The 24350-nt window shown below is 52.6% G+C and overlaps 2 protein-coding genes across 13 annotated transcripts in view; one reads left to right on the forward strand and one right to left on the reverse strand.

The window, feature by feature from the left end:
• The window catches only part of RPL23 (ribosomal protein L23), a 355976-nt gene that overhangs the window by 43725 nt on the left and 287901 nt on the right, over positions 1–24350 (reverse strand). The window contains exon 1 of one of the 9 annotated variants that reach the window (XM_050762968.1): positions 5808–5812. The exons of 7 other annotated variants lie outside the window; for them this stretch is intronic. The gene's annotated coding sequence lies outside the window, so the exon portion shown is untranslated. Of the gene's footprint in view, positions 1–4357; positions 4362–5807; positions 5813–24350 lie in introns of those variants that run through there. One more of the 9 variants, XM_050762964.1, reaches the window with a different exon arrangement.
• Positions 1–24350, forward strand: part of LASP1 (LIM and SH3 protein 1) — a 53607-nt gene that overhangs the window by 19426 nt on the left and 9831 nt on the right. For 3 of the 4 annotated variants that reach the window (XM_050762869.1, XM_050762870.1, XM_050762872.1), the window contains 2 exons: positions 1878–1962; positions 10313–10420. In XM_050762869.1, the coding sequence (XP_050618826.1) occupies positions 1878–1962; positions 10313–10420 (193 nt within the window). The remainder of the gene's footprint in view (positions 1–1877; positions 1963–10312; positions 10421–24350) is intronic. The other variant, XM_050762873.1, reaches the window with a different exon arrangement.

Here is a 24350-nt window from a genome sequence, read left to right on the forward strand (position 1 = left end):
GGGATTATAGGCGTGAGTCACCACGCCCAGCCTGACATTTGTTTATTCAACAAATATTTACTGAGCACTGCCTACTAGTCTAGGAGCTTGAGATAAATCAATGAACAAAAGAGACCCCAAAATCCCTCCCCTCACAGAGAAGTAGTGGAGAGAGAAGACAATACATTGATGTGATAAATAAGTTAATTATGAAGACTGCTAAGGGAGAAGTGGCCTGGCGCCAGCACACTGTTTCCTCCTTGGAAATGAGGGAGTTGGACCAGACTCTTCTGGAGGTCTCTGCAGGCTCCGAGGGTTGCCCTGGCTTTTGCTGCCTCCAAGCCAGGCCCTTTTGCTGGGGACCCGGCTGTCCTGGGCCTGGAAATTGGCGACTAAGTTCAGCATGAACTGAAGCGATCGCCTGGGCGCAAATCTGGATCTCTGTGTGCCTTGGCCGTGTTGTTTAACCTCTCTGGCCTCAGTTCTCCCATCTGTCAAAGGGGTACACTGAGTACCAGTCACACAAGTGGCGTGAGAATTCGATGAATTAGGGCACATAAGCCTAGCACAGGGGAGACATTCACTGTTTGGTTTTTTGTTTTGTTTTGGTTTGTTTTTTCTTCTTGAGATGTAGTCTGGGTCTGTCGCTTAGGCTGCAGTGCAGTGGCAGGATCTTGGCTCAGCACAACCTTTGCATCCTGGGTTCAAGTGATTCTCCAGCCTCAGCCTCCCGAGTAGCTGGGACTATAGGCACATGCCACCACGCCCAGCTAATTTTTGTATTTTTAGTAGAGACTGGGGTTTCACCATATTGACCAGGCTAGTCTCGAACTTCTGACCTCTCGTGATCCGCACGCCTCAGCCTCCCAAAGTGCTGGGATTACAGGTGTGAGCCACCATGCCCGGCCTAATTCACTGTTGTTACTACAGATTGAGCAGCCCTGATCTAAAAGTCCAGAGTCTGAAGTGCTCCAAGATGCAAAGCTTTGAGTGCCGACGTGATGCCACAAGGGAAAATTCCACACCTGGCCTCATGTGATAGGTGATAGGTCAAAAACCAGTCAGTAATTTTGTTTCATGCACAAAATTATGTAAAATATTGCATAAAATTACCTTCAGGCCATGTGTATGAGGTATATAGGAAATGGTCCCATCCGTAAGATGTCTCAGTATGAATATTCAAATATTCCAAAATCTGAGAAAAAATCCAAAATCTGAAACACATCTGGTCCTGAGCATTTGCAATAAGGGATATTCAACCTGTATTTTACCTGTCACACTCAGGTGACCTCCTTTTTTATCCTCAAGCTGGCCTTCCCACCTACCCTCCAATTAGGTTGGACCTTGTTAACCCTTTGAAATACCACTTTAACCATGTGTTTTCTCTCTCACCACTTCCTCTAGGAAGTCCCCCTGGATATGTGTGTCCCTTTCTTTTTCTGTCTCCCCCTTGCTCTCCTCTGCGTGGTTGGTCTCCACTTCTGGTCTTAGCTGAAAGCTTAGTCCTGACTCACCTGTGTCCATCTTCCCCCAGCCAGGCCCAGTTGCCTTGACCTCCATGTGTGGTAGGCACAAGGCATGGATTATCCCCAAACAAGGGTAACCTTCAACCCTCAGAGAGTGTCCCAGTGGCCATCCTTTCACTCAAGACAGTTCTCCTTGGCTGGCCCGTCACTGATGCCTGCTGTGTCTTCCCAGGTCAGCCAGTCCCAGCTGAGTCTGAGAAATGCTTGTCTCCCCTCGGCCTTGGTAGTGGACACTGAGGTCCTCCTGTGGGGCCGGGCCAGGGGGTGCCCAGGCATAGGAGGAAGTTCCCAGGAGAGCGTGCTTTGTGAGAAGCCCAGAGGCTCCTGCCCCTCCCCCAGAGTCACCCCCACTCTGTTTTTTCTGTCCTGCAGACACTACCCCAAGCAGTCCTTCACCATGGTGGCTGACACCCCGGAAAACCTTCGCCTCAAGCAACAGAGTGAGCTCCAGAGTCAGGTGAGGGGCTGCGCGGTGCCGGGGCCTGGCGGGGAGAGGGATGCTGGGGAGGGGTGTTGTAAGGTCGCCATTTGGCAAGAGTACCTTCCCCTGCGGTTACTCTGCAAGGCCAGGGTGCTGAAATCCTAGCATTGCCTTGACGTTTGACCCCACCCCTGACTTTATCAAAGGAGCAGAGTACAGCGTTCCCCCACTTCCTACCTAGAGGGGATTGGAGAGGTGTGGGTGTCTATTTGAGCCCGCTCTGGGGCTCCCTAAAGCCCACCTCCTCCAGGAAGCCACTCTCCCCTCCGTCTTCCCCATTCACACTTACCCAAAAAGGAGGAGTTTGGGGAGGACCAGGGAATTTGCCCCTCCAGGTCATGCCAGTCTGAGGCTGTGCAGCCCACCCTCTATAGCCACATCCCAAACCTTCTCCACCCACTGGAGGGCAAGGTGTGAAGGGGGCCCTGCCATGGGGGAGCGGGATGGGGGGCTCTTCTGCCTCTGTCTCCTTTGGCTTGACTTTCCAGAGCACTGCTGAGTGGGAGGTGTGTGCTCCTGTAGGAGGGGAGGATGGGTTCCAGGCCTAGGGAGAACTTGGTCTTTAGGGGACACGGAGGAATAAGCAAAGGGTCTGGAGTCCTGAGAACAGAACAGTTGACCTACCCTGCCTGGGGGTGTGAGGGCTCCTGGGACAAACTTGGCCAGTGATGAGGTGGGGTGGGGCGGGGCGGGGCTTCAGCCGATGAAAGGATGATGCACAAGAATGCATGTAGGGGAATTTACCACGTGGACAGCGCACCCAGGACCCACTCAGGACCTGGAAAAGACTGCAGAGGTTTCACCCGGGCCACAGAGAGGGGGTTTCTCCTAGTTCCTCCAGAGGGGACTCCTGCTGCCTGATCTTGATGTGACTGCCTGGGTCCATCGGGGAGAACCGACCCTGCCCTGTGTCTTTCCATCACCCTCTCTCGGAATCAGGTTCATCAGGCAGAACGGACCCTGCCCTGTGTCAGGCTTCTCATGCACCCTCTCTCGGAATCCTAGCAGCCCTGTGAGGAAGGTGCTATCTTCCCCATTGTTACAGATGAGACGACCAAGACCCAGTGACACTAAGGGACTGGCTGAGGTCCTGCGGGTGGTAGGAGAGGCAATAATAATATTCATAGCTGGCGATGGAGGGATCAACGCTCCGGGTGTGTGAGCTGTGTAATCCTCACCTAGCCCTGTGCAGCTGTAGGATCACCTCCCTTCAGAGAAGAGGAAATAGACACTGGCGGCTTTGAATGTAGGTTTGTCTAACCCAGGGACTACCCACTCCCTAAGAAACAGTCTCTACCTTAACAATAAATGTGATAGTTCCTTATGCTGTTGAGAAGTTTTGTAATTTAGGGCTGGGGGCCATGGCTCACGCCTGTAATCCCAGTGCTCTGGGAGGCCAAAGTGAGAGGATCACTTGAGCCCAGGAGTTTGAGACCAGCTGGGGCAACATAGCAATAACTGGTCCCTAAAAAAAAGCACACACAAAAAACAAAAAACTAGCAGGGATGGTGGTGTGCACCTGTGGTCATAGCTACTCGGGAGTTTGAGGCGGGAGGATCACTTGAACTGAGGAATTGGAGGCTGCAGTGAGCCATGATCGCATCACTACACTCCAGCCTGGGTGACGGAGTGAGACCCTGTCTCTACAAAAGGAAAAGAAAGAAATTGTGTAGTTTAGCAAGTGCCTTTAGTTAGTTCCCCTGTTCATCCTTGACTGGGCTCTGGGGTAAGGTGAAAGACCCACTGTCTGTGTTTCACAGAGAGGGGAACTGAGTGAGTGAGTGAGTATGGATCCAGGATTTGGGCCCCGGTCTTGTCACTCCTACGTGTGGGGCCCTTGACCCCTCACAGCCCTGGTAGGGCCTGAGGCTCACAGAGGAGGGGAGCAGCAGCTCACACCAACCACCCACCCACCTGGGGACACAAGCTGAAGTTACTGGGAAGTGGGGGAGCACCACCGCCTGCTGTCAGCCAAGGAGGCCGGAGGCCTGGCTGCCTGGCCAGATTTTACAGATTCTAGCCGGGCCCTGACTCCTGCCTTGGATTCCCTTCCCTGTGGAAGGGCGCTGGGGGCCAGAGGTGGAGGGGCTCAGAAGGACCTGGGGGAAGAGGTGCTGGGAGCAGATGGCAGGTCTTTGGACACACACACACACACACACACACACACACACACACACAGATGGCAGGTCTTTGGACACACACACACACACACACACACACACACAGATGGCAGGTCTTTGGACACACACACACACACACACACACACACACACACACACACACACACACACACCCCCCCCCCTTCTCAGGGGAGAAATTCAAACCCCTCAGCCTGTGTCAGTCCCACAAAAGCATGGCTGCAGCTCTTTTTGCCCCGGCACCTGATCCCCGAGGGGTGGAATTTAAGGAGGAAGAACCCCCCCCACCCACCTTGTTCCCCCTGCCCAGGATGGGCAGCAGGTGGGCAGGGCATGCTGTTGGCAGGGGCTGCTTCTGCCCCCAACTGGGGAAGCTGGCACCACACTCTGGGTTTGGGGGCTCCTGTCCCCAGCCTGTGCCCCCTGCTTCTCAGGGTCATGGCCTGCTGGGTTCCTGGGCAGGCCTCTCGGGAGATGACAATGGTGGTCACTCTTCATTAGGGTCTCACTGAGGGCCAGAGTGTGTCCGTGTGTGTGTGTGTGTGTGTGCGCGCGCACGTATGTGTGTATGCCTGGCTTTGTTTAATCCTCACAGCCAGCTGATGAAAGAGGGGCTCTTACTATCCCTATCATACAGATAGGGACAGGGAGATTTACAGAGGCTGCCCTGCTTGCCCCGAGCCCAGGGACAGAGGCAGACATCAAGCCCCATGACCTGGCCCTTGAGCCCGTTCCTCTGAATGGTGCTGGCCGCACAGGCACCCAGCCCCGTGCTCCCACCCTGCAGGATGCACCAGTCACCAGCAAGTAGGAAGGGCTTGTTGGAATGCAGATTCCTAGGCCCCCACCCAAGGAACTTCTGCTTGGCAGCTCTGTGTGAGGCCCAAGAATCTGCATTTTTGACTCCCCTGTGATTCTGATAAGGACTTTGGCCCACTTTAAGAAGCTTAGAGATGGGCCCGTGGGCAGGAGTGTACCGACCCTGTTTGTAAACTCTGAGGGGTGCAACGTTAGGGTAGGGCTTTGCACCGAGGGCACTGCTCTGTTCCCCTGAGGTGGGGGTCCTCGGGGGTGGGGGCTGAGGGCTGAGGGCCAGGATAGGCCGGGGAGGAAAGGGTGCTGCCCTCTTTGCAGGCCTGTTCTGTCTCCCTTCCCACCACCCAGCAGCTGTGTGGTCTTAGACTGGCCTCAGACTCTTTCCTCTCATAGCTTTGCTTCCTCACCAGTAAAATGGGGACAGCAAACCCAGTTGCCTCAAGCTGGGGGCTGGGCCTGATGCTTTGAGGCTTGGAAGGGCTGAGCCGGCCAGGCTGGAGCAGTGACAGGTTCTGGTTCCTGTGGCTGCCGTGGGGGCAGAGCTGGCGAGAGCTGCCTGCGGCTGGCGGGAAGGGAAATGGAAGCCTCTTGTGTTCACCCAGCTTCACCCCACGAGGCCAGCTGGCTTCTTTCCATGCCCCTTCTGGGCCTGCCTTGCCCTTCCCTGTCTCTGGGAAGCTGCCGAGGCTATTTCAGCTTTATTTATTTTCCCATCTCTATATTGGTCTCTAAAGTGGCACTTTGGGTGTCTGGGACACCTGGAGCCTCCCCTGTGGAGGAGGTAACCACAGAACTGTCCAGAAATGACCCTCTGGGTGGTCCTGCCCAGGTCTGGCTGAAGCAGGGGGCTGGCAGCTGGATGCCCAGCCCCCCTTCTCACCTGCTGCTCCCACCCCACCCCCAGGCTGAGCAGAGGCAGTGGCTTTGGGGTGGGACTGAGCTGGAGGTATCTGTGTGGCCCTGATCCCAGGCAGAAGTGCCAAGCGCCGGGAGACTGTTCTTCCTTTTTTTCCTCCCCGAACTCACCTTGATGGGGTCGTGGGAAATTACAGGGGGTTTCTGCTCCTCGGATCTTGTGAGCAGCGCTGGTGGTAGAGTATCGCTCTTGCCCCAACTCGCTGGCCTGCGATTGAATCTTACATCTGCTGCCACCAGCTGTGTGACCTTGGGCAAGTTGCTTAACCTCTGTGTATAGTGCCTTTGTCTGAAAAATGGGGATTACCTCTCTCCAGAGGGTGGTGTGAGATAGGAGGATATGTTAAGCATTTCAAGATTCCTGGCATGGAGTCAGCACTCAGTGTTTGCTATTACTACTGTCCCGGAAAGAGAGGAAATGGAACTTGGACATGATGAAGCTGAGAAATACACACGGCAACCTTTTGACCGTGACTTCCAGCCCCGGCCCTTTCCATCAGCTCTCCTCTCCATCTGGGTGTGTCTGATTTGTATTTATTTATTTATTTATTTATTTTGAGACAGAGTCTCTCTCTGTCACCCAAGCTGGAGTACAGTGGTGCAATCTTGGCTCATTGCAGCCTTGACTTCCCAGACTCAAGCGATTATCTTGCCTCCACCTCCTGAATAGCTGGGACTACAGGTGTGCACCTCCACGCTCGGCTAATTTTTGTATTTTTAGTAGAGACAGGGTTTCGCTATGTTGCCTCAGCTGGTTTCAAACTCCTGGCCTCAAGTGATCTGCCCGCCTCAGCCTCCCAAAGTGCCGGGATTACAGGTGTCAGCCACCGCGCCCTGTGTAGAACTAGTTTCTTTTTTGTTAGAAGGGGATGGGTTACAAAGTATATTGGCCCAACACACAGTAGGCACATAATAGTGGAAATTGTTGGTATTGTATTTTGCTCAATAAATGTTGTATTTTTTTTAGGGATTTTTATTTTATTTTATTTTTTAATTTATTTTTTATTTTTTTTTTGAGACGGAGTCTTGCTTTGTCACCCAGGCTGGAGTGCAGTGGCACGATCTCCACTCACTGCAAGCTCTGCTTCCCGGGTTCACACCATTCTCCTGCCTCAGCCTCCCGTGTAGCTGGGACTACAGGCGCCCGCCACCACACCCGGCTCATTTTTTTAAAATGTATTTTTAGTAGAGACGGGGTTTCACCGTGTTAGCCAGGATGGTCTCGATCTCCTGACCTCATGATCCACCCGTCTCGGCCTCCCAAAGTGCTGGGATTACAGGCGTGAGCCACCGGGATTTTTATTAATTTTTTTATAGAGATAGAGTCCTACGTTGCCCAGGCTGGTCTCGAACTCCTGGGCTCGAGTGATCCACCTGCCTTGGCCTCCCAGACTGCTGGGATTATAGACATGAGCCATTTTGTTTTTAAGTCTAGCCTAATTTTTGTGTTTTTTTTAGATGGAGTTTCACTCTGTCGCCCAGCCTGGAGTACAGTGGCGCCATCTCAGCACACTGCAACCTCTGGCTCCCAGGTTCAAGGAATTCTCCTGCCTCAGCCTCCCAAGTGGCTGGGATTACGCCCACCACACCTGGCTAACTTTTTTTGTATTTTTTTTTTTAGTAGAGATGGGGTTTCACCATGTTGGTCAGGCTGGTCCTGAACTCCTGACCTCAGGTGATCCACCCGCCTCCGCCTCTCAAAGCGGTGGGATTACAGGCGTGAGCCACCGTGCCTGGCATAATTTTTAAGTAATGATCCTTCTTATTTTATTGGGTCATCAAGGCAGTTGTTTTCCCAATTATGCTGCTTTGTTTGGAGATGACGTGTCTGCATTCAATTCATTCATCGTCCAACAAAAGTTGATTTGCACCTCCTGTCTGCTGGGATGAGAAGCAGGATAGATCCAGGGAGAATAACTAAGAACTGACATGACAATTAGAGTTTCATGGATGGTGGTTGTTTGGGTGTCAGGAGCCTCAGGTGCCAGTCAGTCCTGGCCCTCACACCAGAGTTTCAAAAATGGGAGCCCAGGCATCTCCCAGGAGTGGGGTCCTCTGGCTGAAGCACTGAGTTGTATTCTGGCCTGAGCGACAACTGGGTTGTGACCTTGGGCAGGTCCCTCCCTGCACAGGGACCCCCACAGCACCCTGGTGAGCCATCCTAGACAACAGGGGCAAGCACTCCTGCCAGGGCAAGAAGGGAGCCCTGAAGGAGGGGCTCTGGGCTGGGCCCCCCTCCCTACACCCCTGGCCCCCCACCCTTCACTTCTGCCACCCCTTCCATACCCAAAGGCCTCTCAAAGAACCTTCCCCATCTTGATTCTCCACGGTCAGGGTCTGAAGGTGCTTGAAAATGGTCACAGACCCCAAATGGGAGGGATTTTAGAGATCAGCTAGCCAGCTGCCTTCAGGGGACCCAGAGAGGGGAGCTGACTTGCTTAGAGACACACAACAAGGTGGTGCTGATCCCAGGCTCCCTCCTTTCTCAGCACCTACCCCTCAGCCCTACCCTCTGTGGGCCTCCTATGTTAGCAGTGAAATGAATGATCCTTCCCCAACAGGGAGGGGGAGGCAGAAGCAGTTCCCGAGCCTGGGAACCAGCTGATGTCATTGCAGCGTCGTCATGGCGATTATTCCCCTGATTAGGGGCCTGACCCTTGGAAAGCCAGGAAGCAGGGGATGGAGTGGGGACTGGCCCTCGTTCAGCACCTCGTCGCTGACAGAGCACTTTCACACTGGCCATCCACAATGCGCTGCTGCTTTCGAGCCACTGTCTGCATCATGGGTTGGAATGACTGGCGTTATGACCCATTTTACAGATGTGGGAACTGAGTCTTGAGATGTGAAGTCGCTGGCCCAAGATCACTCAGAAGTGGGAGACTGAGCCTGTGTTAGTGCCAGCTCCGCCTGGCTTTGTGCCCATACTTGGTGATAAGAAGCTCCCTCCCCATATTATACCTGATTTCTGTGACAACCTTTTTACAGATGAGGAAACCGAGGCCAGGGGCTTCAGATGCAGGGCTTCTGTATCTGGAGCTACATTTCTCTGTCTCTGAGTGCCCTACCTTCCCCAGTGCCCACTTCCCAAAGGGCCTCCCACTAAGAGTCACCGTGCTGGCCCAGGGCTTCCCAGAAGAGCTGGTGCTAGGCAGGTTCTGAACTCTTGGGGTGGGTTGGTGCCTCTATCCACTGCATTCACTTCTGATCTGATGGGGACCAGCACATCCAGGCCCTTCTTGTCTGGATCAGAACAGAGAAGGAGAGGGAACCACATGGATGAGTGACTGGGGCTTCAGGAGACAAACAAGGACTCTGATCCCTATGGGCATGTGCAGGGGACCTGACAGGTGTGGCCACGGCTGTGTGTGCACGCGCAGTCACTCCAGTCCAAGCGCAGCTCGGTGCTGCCGTTGGATGATTCCCTGCCTGGGAACTGCCCGGGTCTGTGTCCTGGGCTGACCCGTGTCCAGGACAGTGCAGCCCCTGTGGAGGAAATCCAAGCAGCTGGTGGGGTCTGGAACAGATGGCTGCTGAGGTGGACAGTGAAGTCTCTGGAAGCCAAGGAATAGTTTCCTGTTCCATGAGTGTTCTCAGCCTCATTCTGTTCTTCAAAACCCCCAGGGGAGGACAAGCTGTTCCTCATATTTCAATACCTTTCGTGCCAGGGAAGTCCTTTCTGATGTCTGACTTGAGTCCCTCTAGTACTGTGGTGGGGTGGAAGGGTTCTTCCCTGAAGCTTGGAGACCTGCTGCGATGCTGTCTGACCGCTGCTGCTTTCCTCCTCTCCTATGGTGGTGGCCTCTGAAGCCAGCCCGGCAGCCTCCCAGAATCCGTGGGGCCTGTCAAAGGCGCATTGATGGAGCCTTCCCTGGGGCTGTCTCACCACCCTCCTTTCTGGGCACCAACTCTGTCCTTTGGCACAGCCATCACTCAGCTGGTTGCTGAAAAGCTCCCCCAGGCGCAGTGGGCAGGGCCACATCCTGGCTAACATGAGGGCTGGGGCCACCCTGGGAGCTCTGGAGAGAACCTTTTTCCTATAAGCTTCCCGACAGGATGGGCTGGGAGTGAGGGGTCAGGGGTCAGGCAGATGAGGGTTTGCACTCTGGTGGTGCCGTTCATTGACCGCTAAGCTCTGTGACCTCAGGCAGGGGACTTTGCCTTTCTGTGGCTCCGTTTCCTGGTCTGTAAATTGGAGCTGTTAATTGCGTGGCTGTATATATGGTGGGATGTAAAGGAGATGGTTCATGTAAGGCCCTGGGCTCTGTGCCCGCCACTCAGCACACTGAAGACTTAGTAGTGAGCGGAGGCTTCTGCTTTGAGTTGGGGACTTCTGGTCAGTGTCTTGCTCCTGACTCCCTGTCCCCATCTCCTGACTGGTTGCTGCCTCAGAGGGGCCTCAGGCCGAGGCCCTTTCGGCTCCTGGCCCGACTCCAGTCCCTCTTCCTCCCGTCCTGCAGGTGCGCTACAAGGAGGAGTTTGAGAAGAACAAGGGCAAAGGCTTCAGCGTGGTGGCAGACACGCCCGAGCTCCAGAGAATCAAGAAGACCCAGGACCAGATCAGTAACGTGAGCTCCTGCCCCGCCCTGCGGCATCCCTGCTGCCCTCTGATTGGCCCCTCCCTGGCAGCCTGGCAGATGTGAATGGAGCCAGTGCCTCCCCCACCCCTGCCCTCTGGGGTGGGCCTGGGGAAGAGCTTGGGGTTCCCAGATGCCTCTTCTCTTTGTGCCCCCAGACCAGCCCACGTAGCATTTTCTCCTTGAAGGGCCTGTATTCTGTGGGGGGTGTGGGGACCTGTGTGGTAAATCAGCCCCCACTCTCTCTGACTGTCGTTCTTTTTTCTGGATATGGTTGGTATTGGTGTAGACTGCACGTCTCATCCGAGCACAAAGGTCAGAACTGGGGGGCGGGGAGCGCCTGGCCTCCCCTGATCTGCGCCTGGGTGCTGACATTGCAGTCATTTCCGCCCTTCCTTGGCCTCCTCCCCCACATCAGCCTGCTCTTCCTTCCTGTGTAAAAACCCCAGCCGGCTTCGCCTGCCAGCCCTGCACCCCCTGGCTCGCACCCGCCACCTCCCTGATGGTCAGTGGCATCTGGCTGTGGCAGGGGCGGGCGTGGAGAGTGGGTGGGGGATCAACTGTCCCCAGCATCGTGTGCCCTCCATGGCACCTGTGGTCAGAGAATAGGCCTCGGTTTCCTGCCTGGCAGAGCCACAGGCAAGCAGCCTGTGTGGCTTTAGGCAAGTGGGGGCAGGGCACTGCGGTGAGCAGCAACCATGGGGGACCCGCACACAGAACTGCAGGGGCTGCCCGGCCAGCCTGGCCCAGGAGGCCCTGCCAGGGAGGGTTTAGGCAGGCACCTGTCTTCATATATGGAACAAGAAGGGATCAGTGAGTTGCCCGTTGTCGCTCTGGGCTGAGGAACTGGGGATAGAGATTGCGGGAGTCCTGGCTTTCCGGTGGTCTCCTCAGCACCCACTCCCTGGGCTCCACATCCCTTCCCACCCTCCACCTGGCCACCTCAGCAGGGCGTTCCTTTAAGAGCTTCGCTGGACCATGCATAGAGTGGGCTGCAGTGGTGGGTCTGGTGGATTTCAGAGGTGCCGGCAGCCCACAAACAGCAGAACCAGCCATGCCCAAAACTGTGGCTTTCAAACTCTGACTTCAGCCTACAATAAAATACACATTGTACGTCTTGACCCATCTAACAGGCATACATTTATGTAGAGGGAAAACAGAATAGAAGCTTTCGTGAATGAGTACTTCCTACTTAGAGGGAGTTCAGATCTTTGTTTTTCTTTTTTTGAGACAGTCTTGCTCTGTTGCTCAGGCTGGAGTGCAGTGGTGCTCCGCCTCCAGGGTTCAAGTGATTCTCCTGCCTTAGCCTCCCAAGTAGAGTAGCTGGGACTACAGGTGCCTGCCACCACCCCCGGCTAATTTTTGTATTTTTGGTAGAGACGGGGTTTCACCATGTTGGCCAGGCTGGTCTCGAATGCCCGACCTCAGGTGATCTGCCTGAGGCCTCCCAAAGTGCTAGGATTACAGGTGTGAGCCACCGTGCCCGGCCACATTCAGATCTTTTCTAAAGATGCTGGTTGCAGGCCCGTCTCCACCCTCACATAATACAGTCCCTTCGAGGACTGTATTCCCAACACTTTGGGAGACTAAGGTGGGAGGATTGCGTGAGCCCAGGAGTTTGAGACCAGCCTGGGCAATATGGCAAAACTCTGTTTCTACAAAAAACAAAAACAAAAAACAAAAACTAGCCAGGCGTGATGGCGCTGGAGGTTGCAGTGAGCTGAGATTGTGCCACTGTACTCCAGCCTGGCAACAGAGCGAGACTTGAGACTCCGTCTCAAAAAAAACAAAACAAAACAAAACAAAAAGATGCTGGTTACAGACTTACTGTGAATGGGTTTTGCAACGGGATTGTTGACCTGCAGTTTGAAATTGGTGGCCTGAGGAAATGGCATGCTTCCCTTTGGCTAGCAGGGCATGCCCGGGGCGGCACGCTCATCCTTCTCCCCGCCCACAACTGCCAGAGGCCTGTCACGGTTGATTCTTTATATGCCAGGGCCTGGCCTCATACCCTGGAGCTTCCCTTTGGCTTAGACCCTCCAAAGGGTAAGAAAGACCCTTTAGGTCTGTGTCTCAGAGCTCACCACTTGGAAAGTCGGGGAGGGGGAAGATGGTCTTAGATTATGGGGAAAACCCGGAGTGGAATGGTTCACAGAACTGGAATGTTGGCTCTTCAGCCCCTGCGGCTTTTCATGTAAAGGCCCTTGTCTTTTATCAGTGACAGTTGCTCCCAGTCTGCAACCCCGGCCCCCTGGCCATTCACTCATTGCTTCACCCTGTGGGTTTTGGAGGAGGGAGACGAGCCCAGTCATCCCTGCTTCCCTTTCTGGAAGGCTTCCAGAACACTCCACACTCAGCCTAAGCCACCTCCTCTTCTTCCCTCCCCCAGTTATTAGAGGTGTTAATATCCTAGTGACAAAACTCACCACCCTGGCCGAGCTGTCCACACCTCAGGAGATAACCATCTTTCACTCTGCAGTTAGCTGATGGTCCTCTGCAGGAGCTGGGGGAAGGGATTGAGCCCGACCTGGTAGCTGCTTTTGCAGCTTTAGCAGAGACCTGTGGGGTGTGACTGCAAAGCCTGGAGACTCTTGGTTTTAATGAAGGCAATTACAGTCTGTCCGATACGGGCCTCCAGCCAGCTATAGCACAGACACCTGTAGGGTTGACTGAAAATGCAGACTCACAGGCCTTCTCCCCTGGCTGCCAGAATCAGCGTCTCTGGGAGTGGGTCCCAGGAATCAGCATGTTAAACACATTCCCTGGGTTTCTGTGGTGCTCTCTGAAGTTTGAGAGCCACCACCTAAAAGTCTGAAAAAGCTTCAACCCCTAAGTCAGAGGGTGCCAGATCAGGCTGTGCCTCAGAACCCCGGGGAGCTGTATTTCTATTTTTTATTTTTATTTATTTATTTTTTTTGAGACGGAGTCTCGCTCTGTCATCCAGCCTGGAGTGCAGTGGTGCGATCTCGGCTCACTGGGTTCATGCCATTCTCTTGCCTCAGCCTCCTAAGTAGCTGGGACTACAGGCGTCCGCCACCACGCCCGGCTAATTTTGTTTTTGTATTTTTAGTAGAGACGGGGTTTCACCGTGTTAGTCAGGATGGTTTCAATCTCCTGACCTCGTGATCCATCCGCCTCGGCCTTCCAAAACGCTGGGATTACAGGCGTGAGCCACCGAGCCCGGCCTATTTTTATTTTTGAGACAGGGTTTCGCTCTGTCATCTGGGCTGGAGTGTGGTGGTGTGTTCGTGGCTCAGTGCAGCCTCAACTTTCTGGGCTCAAGCTATCCTCCCACCTCAGCCTCCGAGTAGCTGGGACCACAGGTATGCACACCACCATGCCCAGCTAATTTTTCTTTTTTTTTTTTTGCAGAGACACTATCTTGCTATGTTGCCCAGGCTGGTCTCAAACTCCTGGATTGAAGTTATCCTCCCATCTCAGCCCCCCAAAGTGCTGGGATTATAGGGGTGAGCCACCTCACCTGGCCTCCCAGGGGAGATTTTTTTTTTTTTTTTTTAATTTTATTAGAGACAGGGTCTCACTACGTTGTCTTAAACTCCTGGACTCAAGCGATCCGCCCACCTCGGCCTCTCCGGGACCACGGGCATGAGCCACCGCGCCTGGCCCAGGGAGCTTTAAACCACACATAAAACCATTGCTAAGTTTTCCCAACCTCCTGAAGTGTTTTGGGAAAGAGGGTGTTTAGAGCCACACCTTTTGTTTTGTATCCAAAATAGCATTCCTGTTCCTGCATGTAGCTTGTTGCTTTGCTTCCCAGATTAGCACCAAATGACTCCAGTTATTTTATTTATTTATTTTTTATTTTTATTTATTTTTTTGAGACGGAGTCTCGCTCTGTCACCCAGGCTGGAGTGCAGTGGCAGGATCTCGGCTCACTGCAAGCTCTGGCTCCCGGATTGAAGCGATTCTTCGGCCTCAGCCTCCTGCGTAGCGAGGACTACAAGTACACGCCACCACGCCTGGTTAATTTTTAGTAGACACAGGGTTTTGTCGTATTGGCCTGACTGGTCTCGAACTGCTGACGTCAGGTGATCTGCCCGCCTTGGCCTCCCGAAGTGCTGGGATTACAGGCGTGAGCCACTGCGCCCAGCTGACTCCAGTTATTTCTAAAGGTCAGGCCATCTTGCAAAAGGATGAGAATTTGCTTCCCTGGAGGGATATGCTGCAGACTAGGGCTTTTTACCAGCCAGAGCATTTGAAAAACAAGTGTCTGGTCTCCTCTGGGGTGTCTGCTTTGGATAAGTGCAGTCTGTCTTCACTGTTGCTAAACGGCGAGACAGTGAGGTAGGAGGAGATGGTAAAGGCCCAGATCCTAGCTTCTGTCATTCTGGGGCCAGGCAGGGTTCTTTGAGCCTCAGTTTCCTCATTTGTAAAAATGGGACAGTAGGCCCTACTTTGACGGGTGGTTGCAAGGAAAATGCCAAGTTCTTGGCATATGATAAATGATGTCACTATTATTGTTATCATCATTATTATTATTATTTTTTTTTTTATTTTTTCTTTTTTGAGACGGAGTCTTGCTCTGTCGCCCAGGCTGGAGTGCAGTGGCCGGATCTCAGCTCACTGCAAGCTCCGCCTCCCGGGTTCACGCCATTCTCCTGCCTCAGCCTCCCAAGTAGCTGGGACTACAGGCGCCCGCCACCTCGCCCGGCTAGTGTTTTGTATTTTTTTTTAGTAGAGACGGGGTTTCACCAGGTTAGCCAGGATGGTCTGGATCTCCTGACCTTGCGATCCGCCCATCTCGGCCTCCCAAAGTGCTGGGATTACAGGCTTGAGTCACCGCGCCCGGCCCATCATTATTATTTTTGAGACAAGGTCTTGCTCTGTTGCCCAGGCTGGAGTACAGTGGCAGGATCATAGGTCACTGCAGCCTCGAACTCTTGGGCACAAGTGGTCCTCTCACCTCAACCTCCTGAGTAGCTGGGACTACAGGCATATACCACCTTGCCCAGCTAATTGTTATATTTTTTGTAGAGATAGGGTCTTGCTATGTTGCCCAGGCTGGAGTGTAGTCACGTGATCATAGCTCACTGCAGCCTTGAACTCCTGGGTTTAAGTGAACCCCGGCCTAAGACTCCCAGATTGCCGGGATTACAGGCACACGCCATCACACCCGGTTATGTTGTCAATGTTGTTAATACTTTAAAGGCACACTGGTCTGCTTTCTACACTGTAGCCAGAGAAGGGACATGAAGTGAAGTTTGGCAGAAAAGTTTGGCTATTGTCTAGTACTGAGAAAGTGTGGAAAGGAGGAAAGAGGCTAGTATATTACGCATCTATGGTGAGTAGTTGTGTCATCATTAAAGGCATCTAAAGAGTTGCCTTTTGATGGCTCCACGCTATGGGATAAAGGTTACATGTTAGGAATCATGGTCTTTTGTCATGAGCTCTAGCAGTGTTCAAGGATGGGAAATTTTGGTTGCAGCAGTCCCTTTATTGAAGCCTCTTCTTTTATTACTTACATATTGATTTTCTATATACAATTTTGTGTCCTTAAAACTTTTTTTATGTGTGAAATATGACACATAGTAACATATACAGTAAACACCTGTTTCACCAGGCAGGTATACTATACATTGTATTACCCTACGCCTATCAAGAGCCCAGTGTTCACAGTGTTAAAAATGTAACTCCCATGTAGTAAGTACTTATCATATCTTTAATTATAAGGGAACCAGCTAGAGATTAAAGCTGGGGAATATGAGAGGCAGAGGTAAATGCTAATCTGTGAAAGAAAGTGCTGGGGCCGGGCAAGGTAGCGCTTGTCTAAATCCCAGCACTTTGGGAGGCCAAGGCGGGCAGATCACCCAAGGTCCAGAGTTCAAGACCAGCCTGGCCAACATGGTGAAACCCTGTCTCTACTAAAAATACAAAAATTAGCCAGGCGTGGTGGTACACACCTGTAGTCCCGGCTACTTGGGAAGCTGAGACAGGACAATTGCTTGAACCCAGGAGGCGGAGGTTGCAGTGAGCTGAGATTGCACCACTGCACTCCAGCCTGGGCAACAGAGCAAGACTCTGTCTCAAAAAAAGAAAGAAAAAGAAAGTGCTGGATACAGTTAACTACAGAACTGGTTAAGGGCCTACCATTAGTTACACATTAGTTATTGTCCTACAGGAAAATAAAACCATAAACTTTGAAGATATCTTTGCTGCAGGCAGAAATGCTTTGCATCTCAGTTGGCCAGAAATAATTAGCATTTTTTATTTTGTCTGAGCTTCAATCTTTAGAGCCTGGCCCTAATCAATAGCAAATAATCAACCAAAGTTTTGTCCCCAGAGTCAAATAGTCTGAAGGCAGGTTTGTTGGACAATCCTCTAGTTTGATTTTGAAAGCATATATTTTTCATTATAATTTTAATATGTAATTATGTATTCTTAAACATTATAGTTTTGCTTTTCCTGATTTTGAACACAGAGTAATTTTGTGTATCTTGCTTCTCTTGCACACCATTGGGTTTAAAGATTCATCCATATATTTGCGTGTGGCGGTGGTACATTCTTTTTCATTGCTATATAGTATTCCATTGTTTGTTTATACCACGTTTTATTGATTCTGTTGCTGGTGGACATTTGTACTGTTTCTAGTTGCTATGAACATTTTTGTAAATATCTCCTGAGGTCTATGTACGTTGGAACTGCTGCATCTTAGAATGTGTGCTCCTTGGGCCGGGCGCGGTGGCTCATGCCTGTAATCCCAGCACTTTGGGAGGCCGAAGTGGGTGGATCATGATGTCAAGAGATCGAGACCATCCTGGCTAACACGGTGAAACCCCATCACAACTAAAAATACAAAAAATTAGCCAGGCTCGGTGGCGCAATCCCAAGTACTCTGGAGGCTGAGGCAGGGAGAATCACTTGAACCCGGGAGGCAGAGGTTGCAGTGAGCTGAGATTGCACCACTGCACTCCAGCCTGGGCGACAGAGTGAGATTCTGTCTCAAAAAAAAAAAGAAGGAAAAAAAAAATGTGTGTTCCTTCAAGTTTACCAGGTAATAAGGAACTATTTTCCAAGTGGCTGCACTGATTTACCCTCCCACCAGCAGAGATGAGTTTCATTTGCTCCATGTGCTCAGATATGTTCATTTTAGCATTTTGATTGTGTGGAGTGTGATAGCCCATGGTTTTAAATTGCATTTCTGTGATTACTAATGAAGTTGAGTGCAGACTTTTGTTTTAAAAATAAAATATTGGGGATGGTAGGCTCACGCCTAAATCCTAACAGTTTGGGAGGCTGTGGTGGGAGGATTGCTTGAGGCCAGCAGTTTAAGATTTGCCTGGGCAACATAGCAAGATCCCATCTCTACAAAAAAAGAAAGAAAATTAGCCATGCCTGGTGGCATCCACCTGTAGTCCCAGCTACTGGAGCGGCTGAGGTGGTAAGATTGCTTGAGCCCAGGAGTTTGAGGCTGCGGTGAGCTGTGATCGTGCCATCACACTCCAGCCTGGGTGACAGAGCGAGACCCTGTCTCTAAAGAATAAATAAATAAAATAAAATATTGTGAGTCTCTAATGGGGAACAGTGTTGCATGGTGGTTGAGAACTGAGGCTCTGATGTTTGAACTGGATTCTGACTTAACCCACTGTTTGCCCACATCTTGAGCCTTGGTTTCCCCATCTGTAAAATGGCGATAATTCTTGGACTGGCTGAGAAAAGGAAACGAGGTCAGGCGCGGTGGCTCAGGCCTGTAATCCCAGCACTTTGGCAGGCTGAGGCAGGCAGATTATTTGAGGCCAGGAGTTTGAGACCAGCCTGACCAACATGGCAAACCCCTGCCTCCACTAAAAATATAAAAAAATAGCTGGGCATGGTGGTGCGCCCCTGTAATCTCAGCTGCTTGGGAGACTGAAGCGGGAGAATTGGTTGAACTTGGGAGGTGGAGGCTGCAGTGAGCTGAGATCGCACCACTGCACTCCATCCTGGGCGACAGCAAGACTGTCAAGAAAGAAAGCAAGAAAGCAAGAAGGAAAGAAGGAAGGAAAAAGAAAAGGAGTAATGCATGTAAGGGCACCCAAAAAAAGAGCCTAGCTGGTGAGCTGATGATTCCACGCGGAGCCTGCTGTTCCCTCATTCACCGTGATGTAGAATCATGTGAGGAGCACCGTATGGAGAGTCAGACTTTTATTTTCCACCACAGTTGGGAGAGCAGGGGGGTCAGAAAACGGAACATAAGTTAGCAGAGCTTTGTCATGGACCCTAACTTGTCATCCAGGAGTCCCAGCTAGTAGGGTCCTGGCTGAGTCGGGAGGGTCCTTAGGCCCGGACCCCTGAAACCACATGTACTTGGACCTCATGGGACAGGTAGAGTGTGGCCTCTGTCCACAGAGGCCCAGGACAGCTCCCAAGCTGGGACTGTGCTGACATGTCTGGGCTTAGGGCGGTCCTCACTCAGGGCTCTCAGAAGGCCAGAACTTTTCGGAGCTTGGAGCAGGGATCAGCCAGGCCCTTGGAAGCTGGGAAATGTTTCTTTGCCTTTTGAATGTGCTAACATACCCCTCATGTGCCTATTTGCTTAACAAACCAGTAGGTGGGTCAGGAGAGTAATAACACAATTTCCTCATTTGCTGGGGAGGGGAGGGAGAGGAAGCTGAGGGTTTGGGAATTTTGTCCAGGTGGGCCCAGGCTGGAGGGAGCTGAGCCTCACTTTTTCTGAGCCCATTTAGCCCCTCTGTACCACCCATCCTGAGTTGCCTGCCTGGTGTCCCTCTCTCTCGAGTTAGGGTGACTTTCTGATGGTCATTCGTGTTGAGAGTGAAAAGGGGTGCATTGAAGTTCATCCCTGGGCAGCAGACATGAACTGGGACGTGTGGTAACCCTGCTCCACGCCTGTTCTCAGGAAAGGGCCGGTCTAGCTGGGATTTTGTCCTTGTGTCATCAGCCAGCCTTGGCTGTTACTGAGCAATGAAAGCTCTGCCTCGGGAAGTCATTTAACTTTTGAGCCTCATTTTCCTCTTTTGTAAAATGGGAATGCAAGTGTGTGTGTCCGACTCATTTTTTAGGGAGATGATTGTCAGGGTATGAACAGCTTGGTCGAGCTGTGTGAAGAGCTGTGCAGCTGCAGAGGTTGTTAACATTGATAGCCACCCGGAAAGGGTGTCCTGGGTTCAGGAAGCTATTCCTCCAGCTGTCTGGGTCAGCTGGCCATAACTTGAGATACATTTATCTATGTGTAATGACTTTTTGAGAAGCAAGATCGGTTTCCCCAGCCCTTTATGGGAATACCCATGTGTCCATACTTGCTTTCAGCTTAGAGTGTGCTCAGGTTCCTAGAGCTGGTCGGGGTTCCCAGGACTGCCTGGGAGCAGATGGTACCATGGCCTTGTTTACAGATGAGGAAACTGAGACCCAGAGGGGAAAGTGACTCTCCCAAGGTCATGTGAGTAAGCATACGGCCTCCCCAAGGATGAGGCATTGGTCTGGCAACAGTGCGGCCCATCATAAGGGACTGAGCCTGTGGGGTCCAGACCTGCTCTCCTCCCAGGGGAAAAGGCTCCCTGTCACCCCATCGCTAATGCAGATAGGGTCACGTCCAGGGAAGCTGTCACATATTCATCTGGGCCCCCAACATCAAGGACACCTGTCTCTGCAGGCCCCCTGCCGGCATCTTCGGGGCCCAGGGCAGGTCCCTGTCCAGTCCGTGTCTGCACTTCCCTCCCTGGTCACGTGTTCTCAGGGGCCTGCTCTTTTCCTTAACAGAAAGGAAACAAGGGAAGCTGACCTTTCCCACTTCGGGACACAAGTTGGAAGGCCAGGTGCCTTGTGAGCCTGGAGGCCTCAGGAGGGGTGGCCCCTTCCCTTGTGCCCTCCCCACCAGCACCACCAGTGGACAGGGGTCACCAAGAGAGTGGGGCTCAGGAGACTCACCTCCTGTGCTGGGTCTGTGAGAACGTCACCTGGAGTGCCCCTCCCAGCGGGTGTTGGGGTCGGATGGTTTTCAGCCTGGCCAGGGCTGGCTGCCTCACCTCAGGAACAGGCTTAGCCTGTGCTGCCACGTGGGTGCGGGTCCTTGCTCCGGCCTGAACGGAGGGGGCCGGGAAAGGAGCAGCTGATCCTGACCCAAACCCCTAAGTAAACTGCCCTCTGTGTCCAGACTGGACTCCTCCAGACTCTGTCCAGGCCCTCGCCACTGCCCTCCCTGTGCCCCCAGCCTGGGCTGCAGGAACTGTCGGCTGTTCAGCCAGCAGGAGCAGCAACAATGCAGGTGTTCCCAGCTGTTAAAGCTCTGCCTGGCCATGTGCTTGCTCTTGCCTTTTGTGCACAGCGAGTGCCAAGGGGGAGAGGGGACAGCAGAGCCGGTGTGCGGAGGGGATGCCCAAAAGGGACTGCCCAGGCTAGGACAGCCCTGATGGGGCAGAGTGCTCCGGAAAACAGCAGGCTTTGCCTCTCCTCCTCTTCCCACCCCACTGCTCCCACCCCATTTTCCCAGATCAGGAAAAGCAGGCCAGTGTCCTGGGGAACAGGAAGTGAAGCCGGCTTCCGCCAGGTTCCTACCAGGGCCTGGAGGAAGTTCCTGCAGGCCTGAGCCGTCTGGGAAGGACCAGTTTCTCTCCTTGTCTTGGTGTCTTGCTTTCTGAGTTTCCCCTGAGGGTGGGGGAGAGCTGTCGCTCTCTTCACTCTCTGTCTCACTTCTGTCCTCCCGGATCCTCAAACCCTGAGCCCTCACACCTTTCTGTGGTTGTTCCTCTCCCCACCAGTTTCCTCTCTGGAAAGTGAAGAGGAGGCCGGGCACTGTGACTCACAGCTGTAATCCCAGCACTTTGGGAGGCCGAGGTGGGCAGATCACAAGGTCGAGAAGTTCAAGACCAGCCTGGCCAACAGGGTTTTAGTAAAACCCTGTCTCTACTAAAAATACAAAAATTAGCCGGGCGTGGTGGCGGGCGCCTGTAATCCCAGCTACTCAGAAGGCTGAGGCAGGAGAATCACTTGAACCTGGGAGACGGAAGGTGCAGTAAGCTGAGATTGTGCCACTGCACTCCAGCCTGGGTGACAGAGCAAGACTCTGTCTCAAAAAAAAAAAAAAAAAAAAGAAAAGTGAAGAGGATAGAGCCTACCAGGGGTCGTCAAGGTGTGGGACAGCGTGCATGTTCCTGTAGGAAGAAAACTCTAGAACTCCTGGTTCTGGTTCTTTTTCATCTCATCTCATCTCATTCATTCATTCATTCATTCATTCGAGATGGACTCACTCTGTCACCCAGGCTGGAGTGCAGTGGCTCGATCTCGGCTCACTGCAATCTCCATCTCCTGGGTTCAAGTGATTCTCATGACTCGGCCTCCCAAGTAGCTGGGATTACAGTTGCCCACCACCACGCCCGACTAAGTTTTGTATTTTTAGTTGAGACAGGGTTTCACTGTGTTGGCCAGGCTAGTCTTGAAACTCCTGACCTCAAGCGATCTGCCGGCCTTGGCCTCCCAAAGTGCTGGGATTAAAGGTGTGAGCCACCGCACCTGGCCATCTCATACTTTTAACATTCATTTTTTGGTGCAAGTTTTACAATATACATTCTATATTTGTCAAGTGATAACTTCTGTGTAACTTATAAAATATACATAATTCAGGAAGGTTGTGCTAAAATACATTTAACCAATAGGAGTATGCCGTCAGAGTATTTTGGCAAACAAGGGTCAGTAAATTTTTTCTGTAAAGGGCTGGGTAGGAGGTATCTCAGGCTTTGTGGCCATATGGCCTGTGTGGCAGCAACTCAGTTCTGCAGTTCTGCCGTGAAAGCAGCCACAGATAAGAGGTAATTGAGTGGGTGTGGCTGTGTTCCAATAAAACTTTATTTCTGGAGGCTGAAATTTGAATTTCAGAGAAATTTCATGTGTCATGAAATATTATTCCTCTTTTGGTTCTTCTTCCCCCCCTCCACCGCCCCCTGCCAAGCATTAAAAAATGTGGAACGCGTTCTTAGCAGCCGGCTGTGGGCTGGATTTGGTCCATGGACCATAGTTTCCCAGCTTCTGCTCTAGACCACCCATTCTCAGACTTGAAGCCTGCTTCAGACTTACCTGGGAAGCTTTTTTCCAAAATGCATATTCCAGAACCCCAGCCCTGATTTTGTAGATTCTCTGGAAGGCCCCAGAACCTGCATTCTAACAAGGAGCCCAGTTGAGTCAGACACAGGTAGTCTGGAGACCACTTTTTTTTTTTTTTTCCTTTTTTTTGAGATGGAGTCTCACTCTGTTGCCCAGGATGGAGTGCAATGGCGCTATCTCAGCTCACTGCAACCTCCGCCTCCGGGGTTCAAGCAATTCTCGTGCCTCAGCCTCCTGAGTAGCTGGGATCACAGGTGCCTGGCCATGTTGGCCAGCCTGGTCTCAAACTCCTGACCTCAGGTGATCCACCAGTCTCAGCCTCCCAAAGTGCTGGGATTACAGGTGTGAGCCACCACGCCCGGACTGGAGACCACATTTTAAGAAGCAAAGCTCAAGGGTCTCCAGGATCTTGGTCTGTTCTCTTAAGCCAGTCCCGAGGCTTGGGGTGTGCAGTGCTGTGGGAGGCCCTGGCATCAGAATAACCGGCTTCTTCACTACCTTCCAAGAGTTTCCATCCAGTTGAGGGGGGACACCACCCACCGACAGCACAGCCCAGTTCCGGGTGCTGTGGAAGCCCTGGGTTCAGCCTGGAGCCAGGGCCAGCGTCCCAAGGATGAGGTGCCGAGATGGACCTTGAAGGATGAGAGAAGGCTGGACCGCCCTTGAGTGGCGAGGGTGGGCTGCCTTCAGGTTGACCTTAATCCCTTCCCTCCCTACCACCATGTGTCCAGATGACCTTGGGCAGGTCCCTTAGCCTCTCTGGATATTGGGATATGACATTGACTACCTCAGAGGCTTGTGGGGAGGATTCAGTGAGCTGATATGCATGAAGTGTATCAACTAGGGCTGCTGACTGGTATCCCCTTCCCTTGTCTTCCCCCACCACCCCCAACCAGCGGACAGGGTGCTGCTGAGGGAGTGGGCTGGGAGAGTCACTTCTGGCCTTGTCTTAGGGATCTGAGAGCAGGGCATGGGCCCCGTGTCTGGGAGTGCCCTGGTGCCCTTCCTAGTGGGGTTGGGCGTGGTCAGTCTGGCCGGGGCTGGCTCCCTCCCCCATGAATGGGCCCACCTGGAGGTCTTTTCCCATTCGAGGCAATGAGATATGTATGTGAGGCTCTGTAACTCATCTTTTTTTTTTTTTTTACTTTTGAGACAGAGTCACCCAGGCTGGAGTACAGTGGTATGATCTTGGCCCACTGCAACCTCTGCCTCCTGGGTTCAAGCTATCCTTTTGCCTCAGCCTCCCGAGTAGCTAGGATTACAGGCGCCTGTCACTACACCCAGCTAATTTTTGTATTTTTAGTAGAGACAGGTTTCACCACGTTGGCCAGGCTGGTCTTGAACTCCTGACCTCAAGTGACCCACCCACCTTGGCCTCCCAAAGTTCTGGGATTATAGGTGTGAGCCACTGCGCTCACCTTATCACCCGCTTTTCTTGTGGTGTATTTTTGGCTGCAGGTGCATGCAATGCAGGCCTCAAAACCCACCTGATATACGGTTGCCTGGGAATAGGGATCTTGACTTTTCCCCTGTCCCATATGAGCCTGGGGGCCGGGTCTGGGCTGGCCCAGGTGGGGCTAGAGCAGCTGGATCCAGGCATGTGAGGTGTGAAGGTATGGGCCTTATGCCTCATGGAGTGGCTGGAGGAAGGAGAGTGGGAGCAAGGGTGCCACAGGGTCAGATTGCCACAGGGCCAGGGTGCCACAGGGTCAGGGTGCCACAGGGTCAGGGTGCCACAGGGTCAGGGTGCCACAGGGTCAGGGTGCTGCAAGCGTGGGGAGTCACCCGTGATTGTCCAGGGTCTGGCTCTTAGGCTGAGATCTAGGAGACCTTGGCAGGCCTGTCTTTGGGAGTCTGGGGCAGCCCC

This window comes from Macaca thibetana, chromosome 16 (genome assembly GCF_024542745.1).
Source record: "Macaca thibetana thibetana isolate TM-01 chromosome 16, ASM2454274v1, whole genome shotgun sequence".
Taxonomy (NCBI): domain Eukaryota; kingdom Metazoa; phylum Chordata; class Mammalia; order Primates; family Cercopithecidae; genus Macaca; species Macaca thibetana.